This window comes from Haemorhous mexicanus, chromosome 6, assembly GCF_027477595.1.
Source record: "Haemorhous mexicanus isolate bHaeMex1 chromosome 6, bHaeMex1.pri, whole genome shotgun sequence".
NCBI lineage: Eukaryota > Metazoa > Chordata > Aves > Passeriformes > Fringillidae > Haemorhous > Haemorhous mexicanus.
This window is the reverse complement of record NC_082346.1, coordinates 26465251-26490004: the sequence shown is the minus strand read 5'-3', so window position 1 is coordinate 26490004 and position 24754 is coordinate 26465251. Positions and strand designations below refer to the sequence as shown.

Sequence of the window (24754 nt, the reverse complement as noted above, 5' to 3'; positions counted from 1 at the left end):
CTTCCCTCCCTTCCTCCTTCCTTCCTTCCCCCCCCGCCCGCAGCGGATGAAAACAAACAGCGGCGATGGCGACGGCGATGGCGGCGGCGCGGCACAGCCCGCGGCTCTGAGGGTGGCGGCAGCCTCAGCCCGGCCCCCGCCGCCGGCTGCGCATCCCCGCCGGCGCTGACACTCGCGGCGAGACCCCCGGGCCGGGAACGAGAAGGAGGAGGGCGCCGGCCGGAGCCCGGGAGTGGCTTCGGGGCTTGGAGGCGGCGGTCGCGGCCCCGGGGCCGCGGGGCTCTCCCCGTGGCCGGTCGGGGCGCGGAGGAGGCGCCGGGGCGCGGCGGCGGAGCGGGCCCCGCACGGGATGAACCGCCGCGCTGCCAGCACTGCCGGCCCCGCGCAGGTACCGCAGGCCCCCGCAGGGCAGGGCTGGCAGCTCCGCGAGCCTGCGGAAGGCCCTTCCAGGGGAGGGGGCTGTGACGTGCGTCTTAAACCTTTGGCTACGGCTTCGCGTCTCCGTTTTGCTTTGCCTCGCTGCTCGCGGGGTTCGGTTCCCGACAGCCGCGTGTCGGCTGCGATTCGTTTTCCTTAACGACTGGTGGCTGTCAGTGGAGCCTGGGAAAGATGTGGCCCGCTGTATTCTCAGCAGGTGGTCATTTAAAATCAAAATGCTTCACAGCCTTTTGGAAATAGTAGAATCTGAGACCGCACGCTCCATTTTATAGTCTTGTATAGTCTTCCTGTGAGATGCGAGTTTGTGGTATGCTGGGAAAGAGCAGAGGTTTACAGGTGGTCTTTCTTTCCTGTGGGAGGTGTAGCTCTTAGGGCACAGACAGAGTCGTTCCTGTGGATTCGGTGGGAGCAGAGACACTTTCCATGTCAGTGAATAGGTAGAAAAGGGACTCTTTGGACTAAGCCTACAAACTGCCTGCTCACAAATCCCAAAAGCAATGTGACTAGGCACATACCAAGGGGAAAAAACACGGCAAATTACTGCCTTAGCTGAAAATTAGTTGGCTGTCCAAATAAAGTTTAGAGCATCTCCAAATTATTGCAGGAGTGGCCTGACCTGGAAGACCCTTCCTTCTTGTGGCAAGTCTTTCAGATGAGCCAGGCTGTCTGTAGATGTCCAGAAGGCTCATACAGGACCACTTTATTTTGCTTAAATGGTGTTGTATAATCTTAACATTTCTGAACATGGGTTCATACAATCGTTGAGCAATGGTGATTGTGTTAGTGATTATAGTGCAGGGTATGTAGGAGCAGATTCTGGTTTAGTCTGTATACTTTGGCTTGACAAACAAACTGAGAGGATGGACCTTTGGACTGATACCATTTTTAGACCTTAGGGAAGTACAGGATGTAACTGCTGGTCAACAGGAATTAATTAATTTTGTTTCTAAGTCAGTGGAGCTGGCAGTGCTGGCTTTAGTAAGGTATTTACTAAGCTGTGGAGTTTTTGGTTAAAAAGTGAGTCTGTTTCCTGATCAGGAGGAAAAATTACCTCTTTATCAGTCAAAACCTGAGCATATAGTGAACTACAGAGCTTTTGATTACATCAGAATGTTTATATTATGTAAAACAGGTTTTCTGCTATTGAATTTATTCTATTCTGCTATAGAATTTAATCTTTTCTTTAAAAAAAATCCACCAACTTCAAAGAATGAGAGTGTCACACCTTAGAACTGTTTGCTACTTCTCCCTAGGTTTCTGACTAATCTGCTAAGAAGGCAAAATGGAGATTAATTTTAAGTAATTGTAGGATACTGGAGTTTGACTTGTAGGCCCAGTCTTGAAACAGAGCACTGTATTTATGAAGATCTTTATATAGTTGCTTATTAGTGTGCTCAAAATACCTCCTTGCAGTGAAGCTTCTGTTGTAGGAGCTCTTAAAATCTTCAGAAACTTCCATGTGCTTCTTGTTTACTGCATGATTCAACAAGGCTTTTCTGAGCTTCTCATAGGACACTTCTGGAGATTGGATTTGGTCCTGTATTAAAAAAGAAGTTCTGGAAGAGTGGTATGGGCAAGGAGTGCAGTCTGGGGTGCACAGTCTGGTAACTGGGAACGAAGATTTGTCCACAGCCCTCTCCTTACCGCTACACCCACTCTGGTTTCTTCCCTCTTGTCTTTTCAGTTTCACTCTGACATAAGAACCATGAGTAATTATTTTGCATTGATGAATGTCTGGTTGAAAAGAAAGCAAGATAACTTTAAGTTGTAGCAGCCACGGCTCAGAGAGAAATATAGGAGATGATGGAAGCAGCCTCTATATGCTTTCCCCAGCAGCAGTAATAATGCCTGGTGTGTGTCAGGTGCTTGTGCTCCTTTCCTGTTTCTGTAGGTGTCAGAGAGATGTACTGGCTCAATTCCCGTGCATGGAACACGTAGTGTAATGCCGGTGATCCCAGGTGTTCCCGTGCACCTGCGGTGTGCGGGGTTACAGGTGTCTGCCGGCAGCGGGGCTGCTGGCGGCTGGGAGCACGGAGCAGGGCTTGGAGCACGGCATGCCTGTCGCTGTAGTGCCTCTCTGCTCTGCCGAGGCATTGAGGGGAGGGCTCTTGCAGTTCCTTGCATCATGCGAACAGCGCCATCACCTTATGCTGATGTGTCGTCTTCTCAGAGAAGGAGGGTATAAATAGCAGTAGAGTGTATAAGGCACAACACTTAGATGTTAAACTGTTGGATAAAATCTGTCTCAACCTTGGGAGAAGGAATAAGGATTTAGTCAAGAGAGCCACATGTGGCATTTCTCCTTTGCTGTTTCTGATGTTTCTGTTCATAGTAAAGTGAAGACAAAGGCATATAAATAAAAGCAATGGTATAAAAACAAGTGTTGCAGGAAGTGGGAGACAAAGCAAAAAGCCATATAAACAAGATGCTAGTTGCATCATGTGCTGGCAGATATATCAGTTTACTTAATGGATTACCTGGTTGAGGGGAGATCAGTCATCTGTATTTTTCAAAGCTAGACCAAAGGTTATTTCCTTCTAGTTGTTATTCTGTGTAAAATGAGCCAGTGTTATCCTTGAGCTAAGCATAGGCCTGTGCAGTAGCACTTAACAAGGAGCCGTGCTGGCATTGTAACCTACGGGATGTGAAAAGTTAATTGAGTTTAGTGGAACTAAGTTTAAATAATTTCTTTCCTGTTCAGGTCAGCTGTGGCAGCTAACCTGAGAGTACCAAAGAATTTCTGTCAATAAAAAGTTTGCTGTAATTCTAGCTCCATCTTAACTCTTACCAAGACTGATTCTAAAGGTGAATACCATTCTAAGCCTTAGAAGGCCTCAGGCAATCACCAGAGGTCCTCCTACAAAAATGAGGAGATGATGGCTGTCAGATGAGAGCCCTTAGACATTTCAGGAGCTGAGTTCCAAAGTCCCAGTTTTCCCATGAAATTATTTATTCCTTTCCAGGAAACCTTGCCTGATACTTTCTGCTCTACTTTGGGTTAACTGTTGCTGGCATTTGGAGCTTGAGAGGTAGCAGTATGAATCTCCAAATGTTTGATGAATGTTACAAGTAGTTTCAGATCTTCCAAGAAGAATCCAGTCCTGCTGCAGCAACGCAGAGCCATGAGGCTCTCATTTTTTGAACCCTCTGGTGGTTGTTTCTCTTCTCTAGAGATATTTGAGTCATTAGAACAAATTTCTGTACTGCACATGGAGCCATGCTGATGATCAACTTTGTTTCCTTTCCTAACAGACCAGTGAGCCTAACACCTTCCATTCATTCCCAAGTATCTAGAAATAGTTGATGTCAGAAGTTTTTTCCAGCCTCCAAAGGCAAATATGGGTGTTTTATTTGACAGCTCTCCCACAATATCAGGATATATACTTCCTTGTATCTTTCTGCAGAAGTCACATATCACTTTTCACATTAAAAGGCAGTATGATATTTTTTTTTAGTATTTCAATGTCAGCATTCTCTTCGCTGAGAAAAACATACCTGTTAATGCTGTATTTTATTGCCTATATCAGCCAGATTTGTCAAAGATCTCAGATCTACTCAGCCCTTACAGTGCTGTACTTAATTAAGTCAAAATAATAATAACAGGTTGTTCTTGCCTGGGGTTTTGTTTGCTTGCTTGTTTGGGGGGATTTGTGGTTTTTTTGTAGTGGTACATGTCTATACTAAAGGGTTGGGTTTTGTTAATTTTGAGTGCTGTGTCAAGCACTTTAAATGCCTTCCTTTTGCACCCCCAACAGTGGAAAGGGTCTGTAATCTGTCTAGTGGAGGTGAACACAGGGAAAGAAGGGATAACAGTTTCAATAACGAGGTTAAAATATCCAAAGGATAATTTGAAAATCCATCTGATGTTGAATCACTTGTCTTGTTTGTTCTCAATTTAAATTATAATTTATAATGAGAACAGTACAGCTTAAGGAGATGTGGTATGAATGTAGCCTAGGAACTTTCAACTATACTGTACGTCCAGGTTTCTTTTTATAGAGTCATTCAGAAAGCAGCACTGTTCTCTATAAAATGCTCTGGAAATGCAGTACTCTTATCTTGCAGCCTGTTTTGATTGATGCTCCTGAAGCATTGGGCTTTACTGTCATTAAGTGTGATATTTTAAATAGAAGTTCTGCATGTGCATGGTCATGAAAGATTCTGTATTTTCTGTGTGAACAGGGCTATTGGCCCTTTTGCCCTGCAAGCTTTAATTTGCATAAATAGCATACCTTACTGTAAGTTCAGTCTTTGCTTAATGACTGAACACTGAATAACGTTGTGCACAGCAGCTGCTCGTGCTCCTTGACCTCAGCTGGCCGACATTCCTGCGAGGAGCAGCACGTTCCGTAAATACGGGATGTCTGACAAGCTGCTTCAGGCTGATTAGCTGTCTCAAAACTGCAACGGGGGCAAGAGTGAATTAATGCTTTGAAGGCTTACAAGCAAAAACTACAACAAATGCTGCTAATTAAGGCGTTCCTCCCCAATGGTCTCTATATGATTATTAACTAACATGTGAAGAAACTGAGAGACAGAAGAATTGTGATTTATCCCAGGCCATGTGATGTGATGGTGACAAAAATAGGATTAGTGCCTTGCCCTTCCCTGCTTCAGATGCTGTGCAAGTTCATTGTGTTCCTAGAAACAATTGTATTTTGAAAAACAAGACAGTGTCAGTGTGAAAGCTAAGTATTTATTATCAGAGCTTTCAGGAGAAGTGAATGGAGGATTTCGGTCTATTTCTTGACAAAAATTTGTCTTTTCAGTTGGTTGTAGGTAAATTTTGTAGCTGCGCAGTTTTACTTCAAGTACTCTTTATTTAAAGTAAAGAAGCAGTGTAGCCTGTTCCAGCAATGGTTTATTACATAGATTTCTGCTGAAATACCACTGAAATACTGTTCTAAGAATTTCAGGCTCAAGAAAACAATTTGGCTAGGTTTTCACCAGTGCTGATAGCTGAATATACATTATTTCTGATGCAAAGACCTCCATGTCTGATGGTTAGCTTGGCATAGAATGCAGTCATTATGGTGTTGGGGTGTTCTGTTTTTTTTGTTTGGTTGTTTTGGTTTTTTAAAATTAAGATAGCAACATTGTAGAACTTGTACTGAGTTTTAATTGTAAGCCTTGTTTTTTTAATTTTTTTTTATCTTTGCACTGACCAGGTAAACTAGCAATGTGCATTTATACCACACACTCACATCCCAAAGTTTTTAGCATGTTCAGATTTTGAAAGGTAGAGCACTTTGGTACTTTTAATTTCTTTTGAGATGGCCTCTAATGGCAAAAATATTTTGAAATCTAAACAGAAAGCTGGAAGACGACTTCATTCCCAGACCTGTGCTATATTTCAGATTGCCATATGCAATGGACACTGATCTCAGTTCCCAGGACAGGAAGGACCTGGACAAGTTCATCAAATTTTTTGCTTTAAAGGTAATTTTTCTCCTTTGGACAAATGCCTCTTCTTCCTTGTTTAAAAAACACCACAAAACAAATGACGTACTTGGTGTGGCTAGAGTAACAAGATTGAGGTTTGGATTTGTTGGTTTTTTGTTTTGTTTTGTCTTCCTGAAGAACAAAGCAAGAAGAGCTGATGTCAAATGTAGGAGATTTCTGAGAACAACTAGAAAAACATATTTTCCCCTTTTTTCTACTCTCAAATCCTCTTCCATCCTCCAGAAACATCTTGCTTTAGAATCAGCTGTAGGCACTTCACACCTCTTGTCAGTTTTGAGTTTCTAGCAGCATGTCTAACCACCAGCTGTTAGGTACTTTATCTGCTGGACTCCACTCTCTCAGCCTATCTTAATTTTTATATTGCATCCAAAACCAATAATACCAGAATGTTCTTTCGAATTATGTTGATACATAATAATAAAATTTGGCCACACTTTATACCTAGATGTAAGAAGATAATCTGACAGTGGCTTTGGTGTAAATGTACAGATTCATTTGGCTTTAGTTTAGTTGTTCAGGCCTGGGATATTTTTGTAATTTTTTCTGAATTTTCTGTTGAAAACTGCAAATCCTGATTGCAAAATTGACTTTGTCTCTTAATGTTGTTAGAGAGAAAGGTCAGCCTAAAATGATTTTCTTTCTGAAATACATTTGCCTGTTACATGTAATAATTTGAATTGATTAGAACTGAAGAACAGTGTAGCAAACTCTACTTCTCTACATCCTGGTCAGCCCTTTCATCTTTTTCACTCGGAGCTTGTGTAGCTCAGGCTCTGAACTGAGGTTCAGAGCTGGTGCTGAGCCCAGAACATTACTAAGTATCCTTTTCTTTCTATTCCAGACAGTACAAGTAATTGTCCAGGCCCGACTTGGAGAGAAAATCTGTACCCGCTCATCATCCTCCCCAACAGGTTCTGACTGGGTAAGGTCTTATTTTTTAAAGCAACTCCATAGCTCTGTGTGTGTGCTGAGAACACCATGTGATTATTACAGTCTTGTGCAGACAATAATAATTATTCATAGAGTAGTACTATATTTAGTTATGTCAGTGATGTTGTGAGGGGTTGGTGGTTGTTGTTCACATGCAACAAATCACTCTGGACTCTTACAGCCTGATGATGGGAAAGAGAAATGATGCCTCTCAGCAACTCCTGTCAGCTAAGGCACATTTCCAAGATCTGTTTGGGGGTGGGGTGATGAGTTCTTATCTGTCAGAAGTTTGCTACTCTGCAATTCAGGACATTTTATTATTGGGCTTTATTAAAATTGAAAAGACTCAAGATACTCTGTGGGTGAAGATAGGACTGAAGCGAGGAAAAAGGAGCATATTTTTTTATAGCAGGATCAAGAAAAACATTTGAATTAGCAACGAAGGGAATCTTTGTAAATATGAAAAGCTTGAACCCAGCTGGGAATTTTCTGTTTCATAAATATTTCAGTGGACACTGACCTAGTATGTTATATATGGGTCTGTGAGCCTGTCTGAAATGTACCATCAGGCAGTTTATCAAAGAAATAAAATAAATGGAACAATCTCTTTGGTTCTGCAGTTCAATTTGGCAATCAAAGATATACCAGAGGTTACTCATGAAGCAAAGAAAGCTCTGGCAGGACAGCTGCCTGCTGTTGGACGGTCGATGTGCGTGGAGATTTCTCTCAAAACCTCAGAGGTGAGAACTGAGTCAAAACAGATGCCCTTTTTTTTTTGTTTGTGGGGTTTTTTGCTTGAATCTTAAGTCAACTCCCAGAGCTCCTGCCCTTTAATCCAAGACAATGTGAGAATATCTAAATCTTATTAAGTTAGGTGATATGCTAATGAAATTAAATGTGTTGTTTAACAGAAGCAATTCACGGCAAAAATCTGAGGCCAAACACACAAATGACACAGCAGAAAAATCTAAATTTTTAAAAGAAATTAATTTTAAGAAAATTAAATTTTTAAATTTAAAAAAAATAATTTCTTAGCCGATGAAGAGCTTAGGCATTCTAAAGAAGGTATTCCCTCAGGTGATATAATTGTGCAGGGACACTTCCAGTGCACCTTTTTCTATCATTGCATCACAAGAAAGTGGGAGCCAGGAGACAAATCATTGAGAGGTGTGGCCATTGCTGATCACTAATGAGGTTTGAACAGGTCTGTGTTCTGAAATGAGCCTTTGTTTGCCATCTTTTCTCTGATCCAGGGGGACTCCATGGAGCTGGAAATTTGGTGTCTAGAAATGAATGAAAAGTAAGTGCATTCTTTGTGTTTGTAGTTCTTAGCTGATGCAATGGGCACATGTGGTTAATCCATGGTGATCAGAGCACATACTGGCTGTGTGGCCCAGGGCACTTCAGAGAGAACTCCTCTCTTTGTCTAGAGCAGCAGTCAATCTATTTAAGCACCAGTGTCAAGAAAATAAACTAGTAATTTAATTCCTTCTTCATTCTTCCATTACAACTAGTAGGTTTCCTCAGATACAAGAATTCATCGTCTCAGTAATGACAAATGTTTTTCATATTGAAATGATGTCTCTGTTTAGTAGAAGTCTGCATGGCATTTTTCAACAATTACTTCTACAGCAGGTGACTAGGTTGAAGCAGGATGGTTAGCTGGTTGGTCAGTACAGGTAGCCACACTGGGGCTTTATGTATCATTTTGGCAGTAATATTAAACAACTGGCCCAGAGTCATTTTTATTTTAAATAAAATAAACAAAAGCAACTGCAAACCAAAACAAACAAGAACCCCAAATCCAGGAAACTTAGTTGTGGACAAAAGACTAATTTTTTTCCTTTGTGTTCTCTAGGTGTGACAAAGAAATCAAAGTTTCATACACTGTATACAACAGGCTGTCTCTACTGCTGAAGTCTTTGCTTGCTATAACCAGAGTAACTCCAGCCTACAGACTCTCTAGGAAACAAGGCCACGAATATGTAATATTGTACAGGTAAAGCAAAAATTTCCCATTTGAAATGCAAACAGGTTGCACAGTGTAGCTGCAAATGTAGTTAAAAAGGGATGAGCAATAATAAAATCAATTTATTTGTATAGAAGTACTATGATCAGTGACAGAAGAAAACTTTGGTCTATGTATCACCTTATGGCCTTTACTTGAGCCATTGAAAGAAAAGCTAAGCATAGGCTGTGAAGTGTTTGCCTGCCATATTAGGAAGAGTAAAAAAAATGCTACATGGAATCATTTAAATTGCTTACTAGCATCCAGTTGTTTCGTGTCTGGCTTGTGTTTGATAAATGCCTCTCTACATTGCACATAACTGCAATGTATACTTTTGCAGCATAGATTTAGACTCTCTCCTGTTACTCCATTTTAAAGATGCATCCTCAATTCCATGTCCCGTAGTTTTTGCAGTTTACACATCCAAATACTGGGTTCAGCTCTGTTTAGCCTGTGAGTCTGACTGGCTTGTAGTTCATAGTTATCTTCCAGACTCTGTTTCTGGCTGTGAGAAAAGTCTTTGACATGTTTGCATAGCTAATTTATATGATTGTAAATTTCAGGTTTGTTATCATTTGTACAGCTGAAAACTCAAGTTCCAGCCATTTTCACTTTTTTGCCTCCATTGCTGACTTGGCATGTGCTTAAGAGCAACTCTTACAGCACAGTTCATCTTTTATGTTGTGTGATGAGCATCAGCTTTTAGACTCAGTTCTCTCTGTGAAGTTTGTATCACGTCACATTTTTTCTCTGAACTGTAGACTTAACCACAGAGGCCTAAAAAAATTAAAGAGAAATTTCTGATTGGACTAGCATTTTCTCTTTCTCCTTCTTTTTACATGACCTGTTCTTCTGGAGCAGCTGTAAGGTTTTTTGAGATGGGCATTCCAGCCATTTATTTTGGACTTTTTTTTTTCCTGAAGAGGAAAAGTAGTTCCAGCCTTCCAACTCCCAAACTTAAGTAAGGAATTAGGATATGTATAACATCATGTCTCAACTGGATCCAACAGCTTTTCTTTTTCCTTTTCCTTCAGGATATATTTTGGTGAAGTCCAGCTGAGTGGCTTGGGAGAAGGTATGATTAGAGAACACACAAACAAGAGCAGAACTGTGTTGCATTCTGACTGCCTTTTGGTTACTATTCCCAAGTACCATAAGGAGAATTAGTGTGAGGCTTACATATGCTTTTTGTCTGGCTCTGCCAGTGCAGCCTTGTGTCACAAGGTGACAAGTATAATGGTGGTACTTGGACAAAGTCTCAGGTGACTGCCATTTTGACTCTAGTGATACAGAACTGAGATAAGAATATAGAATTATGTTGATAAGGGGCAGGACTGGTAAAGGAGATCACGATCTACTGAGGAACAAGAAGCACTTCAGAACAATATTTTAGGTCAAGGAACCAGGAAGCAACATCACACGTCTTGCAAGTGAAGCCTACCAGCAAGGCAACCTAGTGCTGCTGTTTTGTTATGGGTTCTACATGTGTTTTTAGCGTTCAGATTGCAAGAGATAATGGTAACACTACTGAAATAAGATAATGTAAACTCAGAATAAAAAAGTGTGGCACATAAATAATCAGTGAAACTGAGAATTATTCCTTAACTTTACAGGTTTCCAGACAGTCCGTGTTGGGACAGTGGGTACCCCAGTGGGCACCATCACTTTGTCTTGTGCCTACAGAATCAACCTTGCTTTCATGTCAACCAGGTGAGAAAATGTGATCATGCCAGAAACTGTTTTACAATAATTTACTGTTAAACCCCTCATGTTCTGAGCCCCCAAATCTTTCCCTTCTGCTTATCCTTTCCTGCTGACATTCTCTTTTATGAAGAATGCTCTCTCTCTTGATAAACCTTTCAGCAAGGGGAGTATTTGGGTAGCCCTGAGCCAGGCTCTAGAACTCCAAATTGTTGATGCATGCCTGGAGTCACAGGACTAAATTGTAAAGATGCTCTCATCCCATTAATAGACACAAGGGTTTTCTGTGAGGGCACCATGAATTGGGAAGAGTTAGAGAGAAAAAGCCAGTAACACCATTGCTTGTTGCCTTGCAGGCAGTTTGAGAGGACCCCTCCTATCATGGGGATTATAATTGATCACTTTGTGGACCGTCCCTATCCCAGCTCTTCACCCATGCATCCCTGCAATTACAGGTGAGGAAAAACTGAGTTGAAGTCATGGGCCATGGTAAAGGCATCCATTATGCCCAAATACAGAGCCTTTTCCACTCCTTGTTGACAGCATGGGAAGGGACATGGGAGAATTAGTGTCAGTCATATTGGCATAGTTAAACATGTGATGAAGAGTGACATTTTTCTCCTCACATTGAGATGGCTGAGTGCAGCAAAGCCCAGTATTTTCCCAAATTCTTCACAGAAGCACTTGGACACAGAGGATGTTTAATCTTGGCTGCCTTCAGGAATTTGAAAGTGTAATGGTGAATCCTGATGCAGAACTACATGTCTAGATGCATGCATCCCTGGATATTTCCACTGGGGGAAGAGCAGTTTAATTTCTCTTTGGAGATGAGAGGTTTGCCTTCTCTAAAATGAATGTGAGGGCATTCAAGTTTGGACCAGTGGTATTGTTTGACAATGGCTGTGTAAACACCAAAGCCAGCAGCACTAGCTGGTATAACAAAAGCATTAGTTAGAAACACCTGTTATTTTACATGGGGTAGGAGACAAACACCCGAGGAAAACCGATGTTTTCCCACTTTTTTTTCCTCAGATCTGGCAAGCAGATGAGAGCCCTTCATAATTCTCCTTTCAACTACACCCAAAAACTCTCAACCTCCCTGCAGTGTTTGTCCCAGTGTGTTTTACTATTTGTTTGTTTTAAGGAGTATTTCTGGTTAGAAAACTGGTTTTTTCTTGCTGTCTTAGAGCTGGTGAGGACAATGGTGCAGTATACCCCTCAGTAGAAGATTCCCAAGAAGTGTGTACCACATCTTTTTCCACCTCTCCTCCATCTCAGGTAAGAGAAACCAGGCTCTTTTTACTTCTAGACAGAACAATTGCTGTAAGAATAGTTTGCATATTCCTACATCAGCTCTTGTGCAAACAGAAATCCTTTTGCTGCTAATTAAAATTGAATGTGTGGGTTATTTATGTCATTACACTCTAGAGTAAAATCTGTTGAAATTAGATACTATTTTCAACAAAATTCCAGGGGCCTAGAAAGACTGAATTACTGAGGATTAAAAGAGCCTATTCCTGTAGCTGGGTTGAGCTGTGCTTGAAGAGGACAACAGTGTACTTACACATTTACACATTTGCATACCAGTACTGCAAGAGGAGGAATTCAAGACATTGATGCCATGCAGCTTAAGTAGAAGTAACAGACACATTGAGAAAGAAATACTGAAATACCAGGAAAATGCTAGAGAAAGACAGAAAAAAGACAAAAGCTGTATTTATTGGACCATCTAAAATTAGTTGGGGCAGCAGGATTAAGTATTGGCAAAAAAATTACCCATGGAAATTTCATTTCAGTTTCAATTTTAAAATAAATTGATAATGGTTTCCTTTTGAGTATAAAAAGCCAGAAACTCCCAAGTTCTTGTACTGTCTTACATATGTGACTCCACAGTTCTGTATTTTGAAGACTTAGCCAGAGTTGCAATTGCCCTATTGCTTTAAATATTCAGGATTGCCCTGCCTTGTTGTCCAACCAAGCAAATGGCTCTACTGACCTTTAAAGACAATCTAAAGACTCTAAATCTCTTTCACTGTCAATGTGAAACATGGAATGAAGTATAATTGGAATGCTTTTCCAAACTGAAAGAATTTGCTATGGGTCTTTCTGCTGCTTCAGAGGAATACGCCTGGTTTAGCAGAATGTATTCTGCTATATGAACAAGCTAGAAATGAGCTTCTCTTAGGAAGCATTTCTGTGCCAAAAAGACCAGGCATCAGGCAGTGTTGAACTAATTAGCCAGCACTCACGGTAAGTCTGATGGAATAACTCTTTTCTTATTCTGCAATACACAGTTCAGGAAATTAGTTTGTGGCTGAGTTGTGTCCTGCGTTTTCCTGAAGTGGGGAAAATACAAAAGATTTCATAAGGAAATTTCCACTGGCTTGCTTGTGCCAGTGTTACTTAACAGTAGTAGTGTATGTAACTACATTGAAATTGATGTTTCCAGAGGGTTCATGAAGCCTTACTGTCACTGAGGGGGAAAAGCTTCATGAAACCACTTGAACCTTGAGGATTCACATAAAGTATGAGCCTACATTCTTGCTTTTTCTGTGGCTCATAGTTGCCATATGCTGAGCCCTTATTTGTAAAGCAACTGCCAGTCTTTGTTACCACAGTTAGAATTGTAAAGCTGCCTTGGCAGAGTGGACTTTGAATTAAAAGGGAAGGAAGAAGTTAGGTTTTTTCTTCAGCTTTCTACATGTCCTGTGCAGGTTAATGACTAGGAAAATACTAGGAAATGTGTGATTTTGTAGGCAAATTGTATGAATCTCTGCCTGTCTTCTCAGTAAAAGTGAGGCCTAACCTGTGTGATACAAGGAAATACTTGTCACCTGCTTTGTGAGCTTGTATGTCTGCATATGTGTGTTGTGAAGCAGCCCAAAATTCAGGAGAGTCTGGCCATGGGTAATACCCAGAAATGAAGCTGAAGCTTTCCTCAAACTGAAAGCCATTGCTAGGAAAATGACAGTGGGAGGAGGTATGGGACTGAGCCAGGTTTGGACTGCCCTTTTTGCATTAGCACCCTCTGTGAGATTGTACTTCTGGAGCTTTGCTCCTGTTGATGGAGTTCCCACAGGTCAGTGTGTTTGAATTGCACTGTAGTCTGGGTCCCCTTTATTCTAAGGGTGCAGCACATACCTGCCAAGATAGGATCCCTCAGAAAGCTGGAGGATAGGGAGTATGGATGGATGGAGAGTGCTGAAATACACGTAATTTGTAAATTAAAAAAAAAAAAAGTACTTGACTTTTTCTGGCATCTGCTCAGCTTTCTTGCTAATTCACTGGTACCAATTATAATTAACTGTGGAACAGAGTCTCTGGCAGTTACTTTCTGTTAGGGTTTAGTGGAGTCTAAAATATTACCTGTGTTCAGTGGTTTACTCAGATTAAAATACAGTCAATTCTTTACAAAATGAATGTGCTTCTGGCAATACTGAGATTTCTGCTCTTGTGTAGGTGTGGCTGCTGCAGCCAAAACCTCTTCACTAGCATTCAGTTCATCCAACTCTTCATAATTCCTCTCTGAAGTCCTTCTCTCTCTCTTTCTCTCTCCCCCCTCATTCTCTCTTTTCCTTGTTTCCTCTGTTTGTCCGTGTTTGTGCACAGTGTGTTTTTACTGTCACTAAGACACATTTTCAGACCCCTCCTCCTGTGGTGACGGACACCTTGAAGGTCCCAGTAATGGGGCTGGCCTTTTCACATCAAGTGAGTTGTCAAGAGAATATGCTGTACATGGTCAGAATACAAGTTCTGGCATGACAAAACAAATACAGGAAAATACAAATTTGACAATGTGGAGTGTTTGTTGTGCAGGGGAAAGAGTGGTGAACCCACAGTGAGCCAGATACTTTACTGAGACTGGCTTCTTAAATGCCTTTGCAGATGAAGGTCTCCCAAAGACAGGACAAGCACCCCTAAAACAGAACAGCTGTCAAGGATTGTTGGTGAAAGACACTAGTAAGGCACAATTCTGAGTGTTTTCTGTTAACAGCCAATGTCCCTAGAACCTGTGTAGTCATTAGAGCTCCACTCAGCTGAACTAGCCTCATGTGAATCAAAGTGCTGTTCCTCATTTGATCCCTGTAAAAGACATCAGCTTTGGTGCTGCTGGAGCTCACACTGAGCTCTAGAAGAAATACTCTTGAGGTCAGGCAAGTCAAAACAGGAAAGTTTCATCTAACCTGACTGGATAGATTTCTGCCTGGGATGTATAAGGAATTTCTCCTGGGTTTCACTGCTTCCAACACTTAATTCCTAAAGCAATCTCACAAGGGTTAGCTTCCCAATTCTCTTTACCTGGCACGTTTATGGGACCATGTATTCTTTCAGTGAAGCTATTTGAAGAGGTCTGGAAGATGAGCTGTTTTAATTTGCAATGGAAGTAGGTTCAAACAGTTGATAATGAAGTTGTTTTGGGATAAAAAAATATTAACTCTTTAGTAAATTCACCATGGCATTCATGTAACCCAATACACCAGTATTTGAAGTAGGCCTGTAGAGCAGAGCTTCCCTGAGACTGGATGTCAGTCATACCATCCAGCCATACTGGATGTCAGCACAGCCTCCTCCTCCTATATGTGTAGGAAGCCAATCTTCTTTTCCTGTCAAGGTTCAGACTTAGTCCCCTGGAACTACTGTCAAGTAGTCTTCATAGCAGTAAGAACTTTTTAGAACAATAACCTGCATTATTGATTCCAGTGAAAATCTAGCATCCTTCTGCCAGCCCGAAATGCTGTGCCTCTGACTTTTCCTGTTCCTTCTTTAGTGACAGGTGATTATTCAGGCTGTGGGGCATTCCCCTTCCCTTTCCTCTCTCCTCTCCCTTTGCCCTTGTTTTTTCTCTTCTTTCTTAGCTGTCCAGCTCTCGTCTTTCCTATCAGCCTGCTGCCCTGGGAGTTGGATCAGCTGACATGGGGTGTCCTGTACTCTTTGCTGGTGGCTTGAATGCTGCACACCCTCACCAGGTACTTGTAGAGAGTAGAAGCAACATGGCTGGTATTGCAGCCATTTGCGTCACTTGAACACCTTAGAGAGGCATTGAAACTAATGCATGCATTGGTGGTGTCCTGTCTGTCAGGATTGGAAAGAATGTAAACACAGAGAAAGGACAACTTCCACAGGAGTTGGGAAATGGCTCCTCAGCTTTCCTGACTTTACCGGGGTACGGGGTCATGTGGAAAAACTATGCCAAGAGAGCAGGCACCAGACCTGTCTGCTGCACCAGCTTGTCACTGATTCCAAATGTTGCCTGTCTTACAGAGCTGCTGCCCCTGTAGCTGTCCAAGCACAGTTCTGTAGGCTAGACATAGGATACATTGGCAGTTCATATTGACATAGCTATATTGGTTCATCAGAAAAATAAGCCAGGTTGACAGAAGTCTTTTTCTGCTTGTGATATTGGTGTTGCACCAGTTTTGCTGACACAATGTTAATAAAATAAAATTATTTCAGTTGGAATGGTCTTACAGTGAGCATCTAATCCAACATCCAGCTAAGGGCTGGCCAAGTTAAAGCCTGGTATTAAGGCAATTGTCCAAATGCCTCTTAAAAACTGGCAGCTTGGGACATTGACCACCTCTCTAGGAAGAGAACACTGTTCCAGTTTCTGACACCCCTCTCTCCAAAGAAATGCTTTCTAATGTCCAGTGTAAGTCTCCTCTGGTGCAGCTTCAAACACTCCCATGCATCCTATCACGGGATCCCAGGGAGAAGAAAGCATCACCTCCCTCTCCACTTCCCCTTCTCCTGAAGCTGTAGGGAGCCATGGGGTTGTAGCAAGAGGATGTAAGGTTTTTTTCCTCCATTCCTCCCCATGAAGCAGAGGACTTACAGCCAGAGAACTCTGCAGTGTAAAACACGCCTGAAATTGACGGTAGAATAGAAAGGGAGTAAAAAGTGAGTTAGTATTGTGATAATACACTCCTACATGACATCTCTCTGAGGCTCACAGGGGCTAGAGCCCAGTCATATGCCAAAAACCCCACAACTTATGCCCAGTATGATGGAATCTACTTTGTATTGCACTGTGGTTTTGGTTTGATATTGAGATTTCTTAACTTGACTGTTTCTTTCTATCTCAGTTGATTGGTCCAGGCAAAGAAGGGGGAGTTCCCCCAGTTCCTAGCCAGCCAGCACATGGCACTCAAGCTGACCAAGAGAGGATGTGCACCCCACTGGATGGAGTCCATTACTCAGCAGCTACTCCTTCTAGCAGGTAGGTTGGTCTTAGATGATCTACCACTTCTGCTAACCCACTTATAAGCCTATTAAGATAAAGCTTTTTGTTTCCCCTTTTTATCTATTGTTTGTAGCATAACTACTGTCTTTTCATTCCTCAAATCAACTTGCAGATTTCTCTGATTTGGGCTATTTCAGCCTTTCTCCAAACAATGATCTTGCCCATCTATTTAAACCTCTCAATCTATGTAATATTCTTCTTCTATGTAATGTATCTTCTTCTATGTCAACTTTATTATCAATTTTAGAATTTTTTCAATTTTTCTGCTGGTTTTGCTGATTGTAAAACAAGATGCAGTAAGTTCAAAAACAAGTCTTAAATTCTCTAGAGACTTAATGTGCATTGTTACCAAAGCCAGTTGTAGTTACCATAAATCTGTTCACCATTTTAGTTAGAAACTTTAGGCACAAAATTATTTAAAAGGAAACAATGCAACCTCAAACTGTCCTAAATCAATTCCCTCACAGCTAATTAAATCCTTCTGGTTTTTTGATCACCATATTTATTTCTTGAGAAATCTCTCCTGGGGTCACATAGTTGTGAGTTAGAGAGGTTTTGCTCTGGGGAAACCAAAACTCAGTTGCACTAGCACTTTCCTGGCTATACTTGAAGGGTAATCCTCTTTCCATGGGACAAAACTATTATTTTGTTTTAAAGTTCTGAATACCTGTGGTAGGAAAAAAACCAAAACAAATAGGTCAAATAGACTATTAGGAAGTACCTAATAGCCATGGAGTGAATTAATCATACTGGGAGTGGCTCTGTTGTCATGTACCAGATCTGCTGCATTTGTGAACTGAGTGACAGAAATAATGGGAGATCTCTCACCTTCTGAGAGAGCTGTGAGTAACGTGTTACTGAAAAAATAGTAGTGGTGAACAGGAATTGCTGTGAACACACAGCAAGGTAAAAACCCATTTCCCAGAAGAAAAGCCTATTTCAGCAACTTTATATTCAATTAAATAGTTTTTGTCCAGCTTGAAACAAAAAATCTAATTCCACAAGTGTCCACTTTCCTTTTGTGCTCCTGACTGAGGAGGAAGGTATGGTATAAGGACAGATTTCTGTTCTCCTTCCAATAGTAGGAGTAAACCAAGAAAAATGAAGGAGTCTCATAAAAAAACATTATCTACCCTGTGTCAGGAGGCACTAATTATGTATTTTCCTCCCCCAGTGAGGACACAGAAACAGTATCCAACAGCAGTGAAGGAAAGTGTGGCTCCCCACATGACCTTTTGGAGACTATCTTTATCCGGAAGGTGGGAGCTTTTGTCAACAAACCCATTAACCAGGTAACAAGCAGTAGATCTTCTCAGAGAGCACCATAATACCTTTCTTTTCCCATCTGTTCATATATAGAGGAGCAAAAAGCACCCAATGCCAGGGCGACCCCAGAGACTGAGAGTGCAAATTTCTGCCTGCTGCATTTCCCTACAAGGTTTTGCCAAGGTGTATTTTGTTTTTCAAAAAATCCTTTTGGGATGTGACAGCCATTGACTTTACTCCACTTTGTCAGCACCCTATGTGAGAATAGAAGACTTGATACTCCACTTGGATCTCACAATGATCTGCCACTACAACAGGTCCATAAACTAGGAAAGCTGGTAGCAATCCTCCCTTCCTTGAAGGAACATGCAGTAGACCAGTTCATCACTAGAAGCAAGCATCTAAGTTCAGCTAGGGCAGCTTAGAGATCTGCTTGGTTCCTAGAGCTGCAGTTGTAGGCCTTTTGGATGAAGGAATGAGAATTGTTTCAATTTGTAGCAGTTCATTAATCCTTGCCTAAGTTATACAAGATATGTATAGAAGCAATCCCATCTCAAGATGTGTATGTGCATTAGGTCAATGAGTATCATCTTTGGATTTCTTGCCTTTTAAATGGGCTTGTCAGCCTCCTGCCTGACTGCTGACGTGATTTGGGCCATTTTTAGCTGGCCCGACAAAGACATTCAATATCCTTTTTGTGCCGGGTAAGCAGATCATCTTAGTGAAATTTTGTTTGCTAAATCTCCTCAGGTGACCATGGCCAACTTAGACATTCCTTTTGCCATGTTTGCTCCCAAGAATGTTGAGCTGGAAGATAACGACCCCATGGTAAGACTCTTCCAGAGGTTTATGTGCCTTCTCAGCATCCCTTATGCAAACAACCATGCTATTCTCTGCCTTGAATACGCTTTGGTTTTGGAGAAAATAACTAGTTATTCAGATCTTTTTGGTTTCAAGAAGTCTCCTGTGTTGAATCTTGGGCTCTCTAGACATGCAATTAACAGCATGTGTTTGCTGCCCCTGCTCTAGTTCATGTTAATTGTCCAACCTCCTAACTGCCCCCACACTGCCAAAGCACACACAGACATGACTGTAAGATCAGTACTCACCGTCTTTGATTTCTTGGGCAGGTCAATCCTCCTGAATCCCCAGAAACGGAATCTCCTCTACACGGCAGCTTACACTCGGAGGGCTCCAGTGGCAGCAGCACAGGGAACACCCATGATGACTTTGTTATGATCGACTTTGTAAGTGCCCTCATCAGAGCTCTTACACCTGCACCTTAGGTGGGCTTCAGCAAGCCCACCTTGCTGGTGATGGCAAGTGATGTCAGAGTACTTTTCAGTGGGAGTGGTAAGGACACATCATTCACAGTACCACACTCTAGGGCGTGGCAGTCCCAGAACTGCAAAGACACTGGTACCAGGCATCAACAGCTACAAATTAAATACCATTTCAGTTCTCTGCTAACATCTGGGCTTGGCATCCTCTCTCTTAGCACCAAAAGGAGCTAGATTCCAAAGAAATGTTCTCTTCCAACTGCTCAAGTGCTATTGTGAAATCAAGTGATATTGGCTGTTCTTCAGTTATTTAATATGCATTATTGCGGAACAGCTGTAATGCCAAGATGTTTACTGAGTGCAGGTAATGACTTTACCTGAGATTATGACAAAAGGGAAGCCAGTGTCTCTGGGAATTAACAGCAATGTCTTTGATTGTAGAAACCAGCATTTTCAAAAGATGACATTCTTCCAATGGACCTGGGGACATTTTACCGTGAATTTCAAAACCCCCCTCAACTCAGCAGCCTCTCCATTGACATTGGAGCACAGTCCATGGCAGAGGATTTGGTATGGAATCCTGAAATTTCTGTTTGTGGAAATCATATGTACTTTATAATGCTCTCCTTATTCCTAGTTTGAAAAAAGTATCTTCATAGAATTGTAGAATAGTTTGGGTTGGAAGGAACCAAGGTCATCTAGGCCAACCCCTCTGCAATGAGCAGGGATATCTTCAACTAATCAGGTTGCTTAGCCCCATCTAACATGGCCATGATTATTTCCATGGATGGGGGATCCACCACTTCTCTGGGCAGCCTGTTATAATTTTTCACCAGTTTCATAAAAAAATTCTCTCTTATCTAGTGTGACTACTCTCTTTCAATTTAAAACCATTGCCCCTTGTCCAAACACAACAGCCCCTGCTAAAAAGTCTGTTCCCATTTTTCTTAAAGGTCTCCTTTTAGTACTGAAAAGCCAAAATAAGGTCTCCTCAGAGCATTCTCATCTTCAGCCTGAATCACTCCAAGTCTCTCAGCCTGTCTTAACAGGAGAGGTGCTCCAGCCCTCTGATCATTTTTGTGTCCTCCTCTGGACCCACTCTAACAGGCCCCTTGTCTTTCCTATACTTCTCAGAAGAGAGACCCTGCCCAAAGGGAGTCCCTCCCTAATATATTCTAAATAAATGCAGATTTGTTTCTGGTATATCTGAGCCTCTGCAACCGGTGTGTGTCTTGAAGCTGAAGGCTGCTGCAGCATGCTTGCTCTGGGTCACTGCAACCCCCCCAAACTAATCCTGCCTAATCCTGGGGTATCTCACTTGGTGGCAAACCAGGCCTGACTTTGCAGCCTGAGCAGAGCTGGAGTTCTGGTGTGGCTGGTGAGTCACATCTGGGTGAGCGCTCTATAGGCTCTCTGGTGTTGTACCATACTGTTGAGAAAAATGAAAACCAGAGAGCAGCAAGTGACTTGATGAAGGCAATGATTTGAGTGGGTTATTGTGCTGCAGCTGGTGGAGATTGCACAAGGTGATGCCCCAGTGCACCTCCTGTTCCTGCAGAACAAACAGACTCTGGGCAGAGTGTCCTGCTCAGGGTCACCTGCTGGATACTGTCAGAGGGCTCCTGCTTTTGTGCACGTAGAAAGGTGAGCCCAGAGCATTGGTGAGGGATTGTATGACTCAGAAACAGATTTTTTTCTTCCTAGTGGGTTTAAAATTTCCTTCTGTCTGCTGTGAATGAGCCCTGATCTGCATCTTTCCTTACCTTCCAGGACTCGTTACCAGAGAAGCTGGCAGTCCATGAGAAAAATGTCAAAGAATTTGATGCTTTTGTGGAAACCTTGCAGTGAAGCTGTTTTCCAGTTCTGCTGCAGCAATTCTTCCTCCTCAAAGCATCCTAGAGATGACATCAACAAATATCTCTATTGCCCCTGCTCTGCCTTTTGTTCGCATCGACTAGTTCCCTCCATCAAGTGAGCTTTCTCTTCTCTCTTCAATGACAGATATGGCTCATCTGCTGATTCTCCTCAACTTTACCACCACATAGATCTGGAACGCTTTTCCTGCTCACAGTCAGTTTTAAGACTTTAGTAGGGACACAGGAAGTCAAACTCCAATGTATGGAAACTTACTTTCTCTTCAGTCTATGTTCTGTATGGAGGGGCTTTGTGGAAAGTTGCCATATGCTTCCTCCAAGGGTCCTATGGTATAAGTTTCCTAGGTAGAGCTTCTTGCTAACAGACTTTTCCTGCAGTCTCTGATCCTGTTAGAGCATAGAAAGCTTTGGCTTATTTCCAGGGTCTGTGAGTTCAGCAAATTCAACTGTTTGAAGTCCAGGACATCCATTCCACAGAACTGGGCATTTCGTCCTGACTTCAGAGTGTGTGCTTGGAGCACAGGGAGAGACGTCAGCTTTGGGACCTGCATAATCCAAGTTACCTTTGTTTTCCTGCTTTTAAGGAATTGAATCTCTACACAGTGCAAGGCTCTCTGTTAGGTGGCTGATAAGCAAGAGTGAAACTACAGGAATGCTTTCCACATTTTCTTCCTGAGTGCACTGACACTCGGCCATGCTGAGTTTAACAGTGTTGACTGTTGGCAAGCCTGCACATAGCAGCTGTGATGATGCTCAATTCATAGTCTCTGCTTTTGAAACATAAGTGTAAATACTAGGAATCCTATTTCTTTAGGGTTATGTAACTAGGAGTCTTAGTTCAAGATTTTTTCCTCTAATCCTTGCAAGCCTTCCTGCTTTATGGTTAATAGATGATCTTAAGAATTAAAAAATATTTATTGCTTTTAAAGAAACCTATATTTAAAAGATGTTTTGTTTTCATGTTATAGTGCGGGTCATTCTGTCCTGATCACTGCAGAGAGCAAGTGTGCCATGGAACCCTAGCCAGTGAGGCTAGTCTCTCTTTGCAGGAAAATATCCAAGATATTTATTTTCTAAGACAGACTTGATTAATATTATACTCTGTTTGGGGGACTATGTGTCCATTACATCCAGTCAGGGCTCACTGATAGAATGAAATGCACACATCAGTGGAATGGAGTGGCAGGGCCTTGGTAAAAAAGCTGTTTTCTGATAGGCATGGATGAATTTGTAGTGTTCTTTGGCCATTCAGAAGGCAGCTTCTTTAAAGAAGCACACTTTTTTGGGAAGCTTATGGTACTTTTTAATCAGCTGGCTTTTGAGTAGCTGAAATTTTATTTTTGTAATAATCCTGCCACTGACAGTGTGACTGGCTGGAATTGCTCTATGGGTGATGTGGCTGTTGCATGTCTTCTGCCTCATGTAAGGATGGGAGGAGAAACAGTGACACTAAACAGAACCTTGGATAAGGTGGGTTTTCTTGTGGTTCTCTCTCTTCCTGCCCCATGTAACTAGAGTGAGCAACTACAAGACCCCTTACTGTCCAAAACCCCTTCTTTTCCCCCTAGTTTCTTTTAAGTGGAGTTGTGTTGCTTGAGTACTGAGAAACCATCTTCATTTCCTCAGAGTGGCTGAGTAACCAGCCTTCTAGTTGGTGCAATGTGGCAGCTTCAGCTTAGCTACTTTCTTTGTTGGAAGAGATTGCCTGCAGCTGATGGGGGAACCTCACTCCACTCTGGAACACTATTTCCGTGCCACTGCTGGAGCAAGGAGCCAAATTCAGAACAGAGCTTACTGTAAGGCCAGAGCAAAGCAATGCTTTCAACTTTATGAGAATTTTTGTTGAGAGATGCATTTGGTGGGATGCCTTTTAAGTTCTAAAACTCCAGGTAGGAGCTTCATTGAAGGAAAATTACCCACCAGAACCTTTTTATTTTTCTCAACTGATTCAACTTCTTAGCAACCTCACATGGAAATTGCTTTGTCCATGCAAAGTAAGATGCACAAACATTTAAAAAAGGTTCCAAGACAAAACAGTTTGTAACAGGGCTTCAGTTACACGGGCTGTAACAAATACTTGATACCCATCCAAGAGCCACCTTGTTTCACAGGTGGAAAGGGTTGCAGAAGGGTGCAGGAGCAGAAGGAATTAATGGATCAACTGCCTCTCACCTGTGCTCAGGAAGTTGGTCTGCCACTTTGTAGAAAGTAGTTCATAGACAGGTGGTTGTCAGGTTTAGTCTTCAAAGTGATACAATCTGGGCTGCAGAGCAGCAGAGAGGAGGCAAAGGGCTGGTTCACACCATATGAATAGAGAATAGTTGAAGTTAAACATCATCTAGCCAGCACTCCTGCTGTGCTCTTCTGCTAACAAGCTGTGGAGCAGGCAGGGAGCACTGCCATTCTTGTTAATCCCATCCAGGAGGTCAGGGCTTGAACTTGTCCTTTATTGATGGAGTTCCAAACATAGCTACAGCTCTCACATCTCATAAGGCAAAATGGCACTGTGGCATGTTTTCTTCCCTTCAAAAGGCTGGAAGAGTGCCTATATAAGCTGCTAGTGTTGAGCTGGATGGCCATAGCAATAAGAGATTCTCCAGAGCTGAGTTACCTGCTTCTTCTCAGGACAATCCTCTGTTTTAACACACAGTTGCTACATCTAGGCTCTGAGTTCCCTGACCACTGCACAAATGCTCTGCTTCAGTAAAGACCTAGCTGCTGCTGTGGCCTGCCACAGATTGTGTTATGAAGGCTGTTTATTTTAGCAGCTCTCTGCTCTGCTCAATATTAAGGACAGTATCTATGTAGCTGCTGATTTACAAATACTTTGGGTGGAGGGGAAGGTTCCTCAAGTGTATTGTTTTGGAAGTCTCCGGTGTACTTCAAGTATTCAAAGAATTTCCAATAAAACTTTTGTGTAAGCAACACTCTGCATTTTTCTGTGTACCAACAGGTCTGGGACAGTCCCAGACTCATGCTTTTTTTCCTCCAGGAAAGAGGAGGGTCAGTGAATGCAGGACAGAGCAAGTTTCTGCCTCCGACAGAGGGCAAAATGGACCTGGTGCATTATAGTTGGAGAGGTCAGTGGGATCTTACTGAGATCAGCCTACTGGAAGGACAGTAAGGGACAGACAGAACAGGTGCCTGGAGGTGGGAGGAACAGTCATGCAGTGTTTGACCCTGCTGACCTCACCAGTGAATTGGGAAAACTAGAGGAGAGGGGTGGGAAAAGGCAGAAAAATATACCCACAAAATTTGAATTGTACATGGTTACTATATACTTAAAGAAGCATAGGAATGTTTTGAGTTGACAGGAGAGATAGCAGAGACTAATGTAATATGGAAAGAATAACCAAACTTAACAGCTGTATTCTAGTATTGGTAGAAGTTAACCCTGTATAACACACAATGCCAGGTATGGTGCCAACACCTTCCCTTTAAAGGAAAGACAAGATTATAAAAATCCATGTACTAATAGCAACTGCTGATTTAAGCTTCAGTGTGAAGGATGTCTGGTTATTATAGAAAAAGACACAGTGGATAAAATTACATG

At 42.1% G+C, this 24754-nt stretch overlaps 1 protein-coding gene across 3 annotated transcripts; it reads left to right on the top strand.

Annotated features, from left to right (window-relative positions):
• The first annotated feature begins 248 nt into the window (after positions 1-248).
• ATG13 (autophagy related 13) lies at positions 249-24126 on the top strand. Of its 3 annotated transcripts, none has more exons than XM_059849405.1 (16): positions 249-388; positions 5796-5877; positions 6743-6823; positions 7452-7571; positions 8085-8131; positions 8690-8830; positions 9874-9914; positions 10453-10549; positions 10897-10995; positions 11728-11818; positions 16624-16757; positions 17956-18073; positions 18798-18875; positions 19178-19294; positions 19769-19897; positions 21098-24126. In XM_059849405.1, exons 2-16 carry the CDS (start codon positions 5809-5811, stop codon positions 21173-21175), a joined length of 1440 nt encoding a protein of 479 aa, XP_059705388.1. In that variant the 5' UTR covers positions 249-388; positions 5796-5808; the 3' UTR covers positions 21176-24126. The 3 variants fall into 3 exon arrangements, with proteins under 3 accessions (XP_059705388.1, XP_059705390.1, XP_059705389.1); XM_059849406.1 differs by having other exon boundaries at positions 258-388; positions 5751-5877; XM_059849407.1 differs by lacking the exon at positions 10897-10995.
• The last annotated feature ends 628 nt before the right edge of the window (positions 24127-24754 follow it).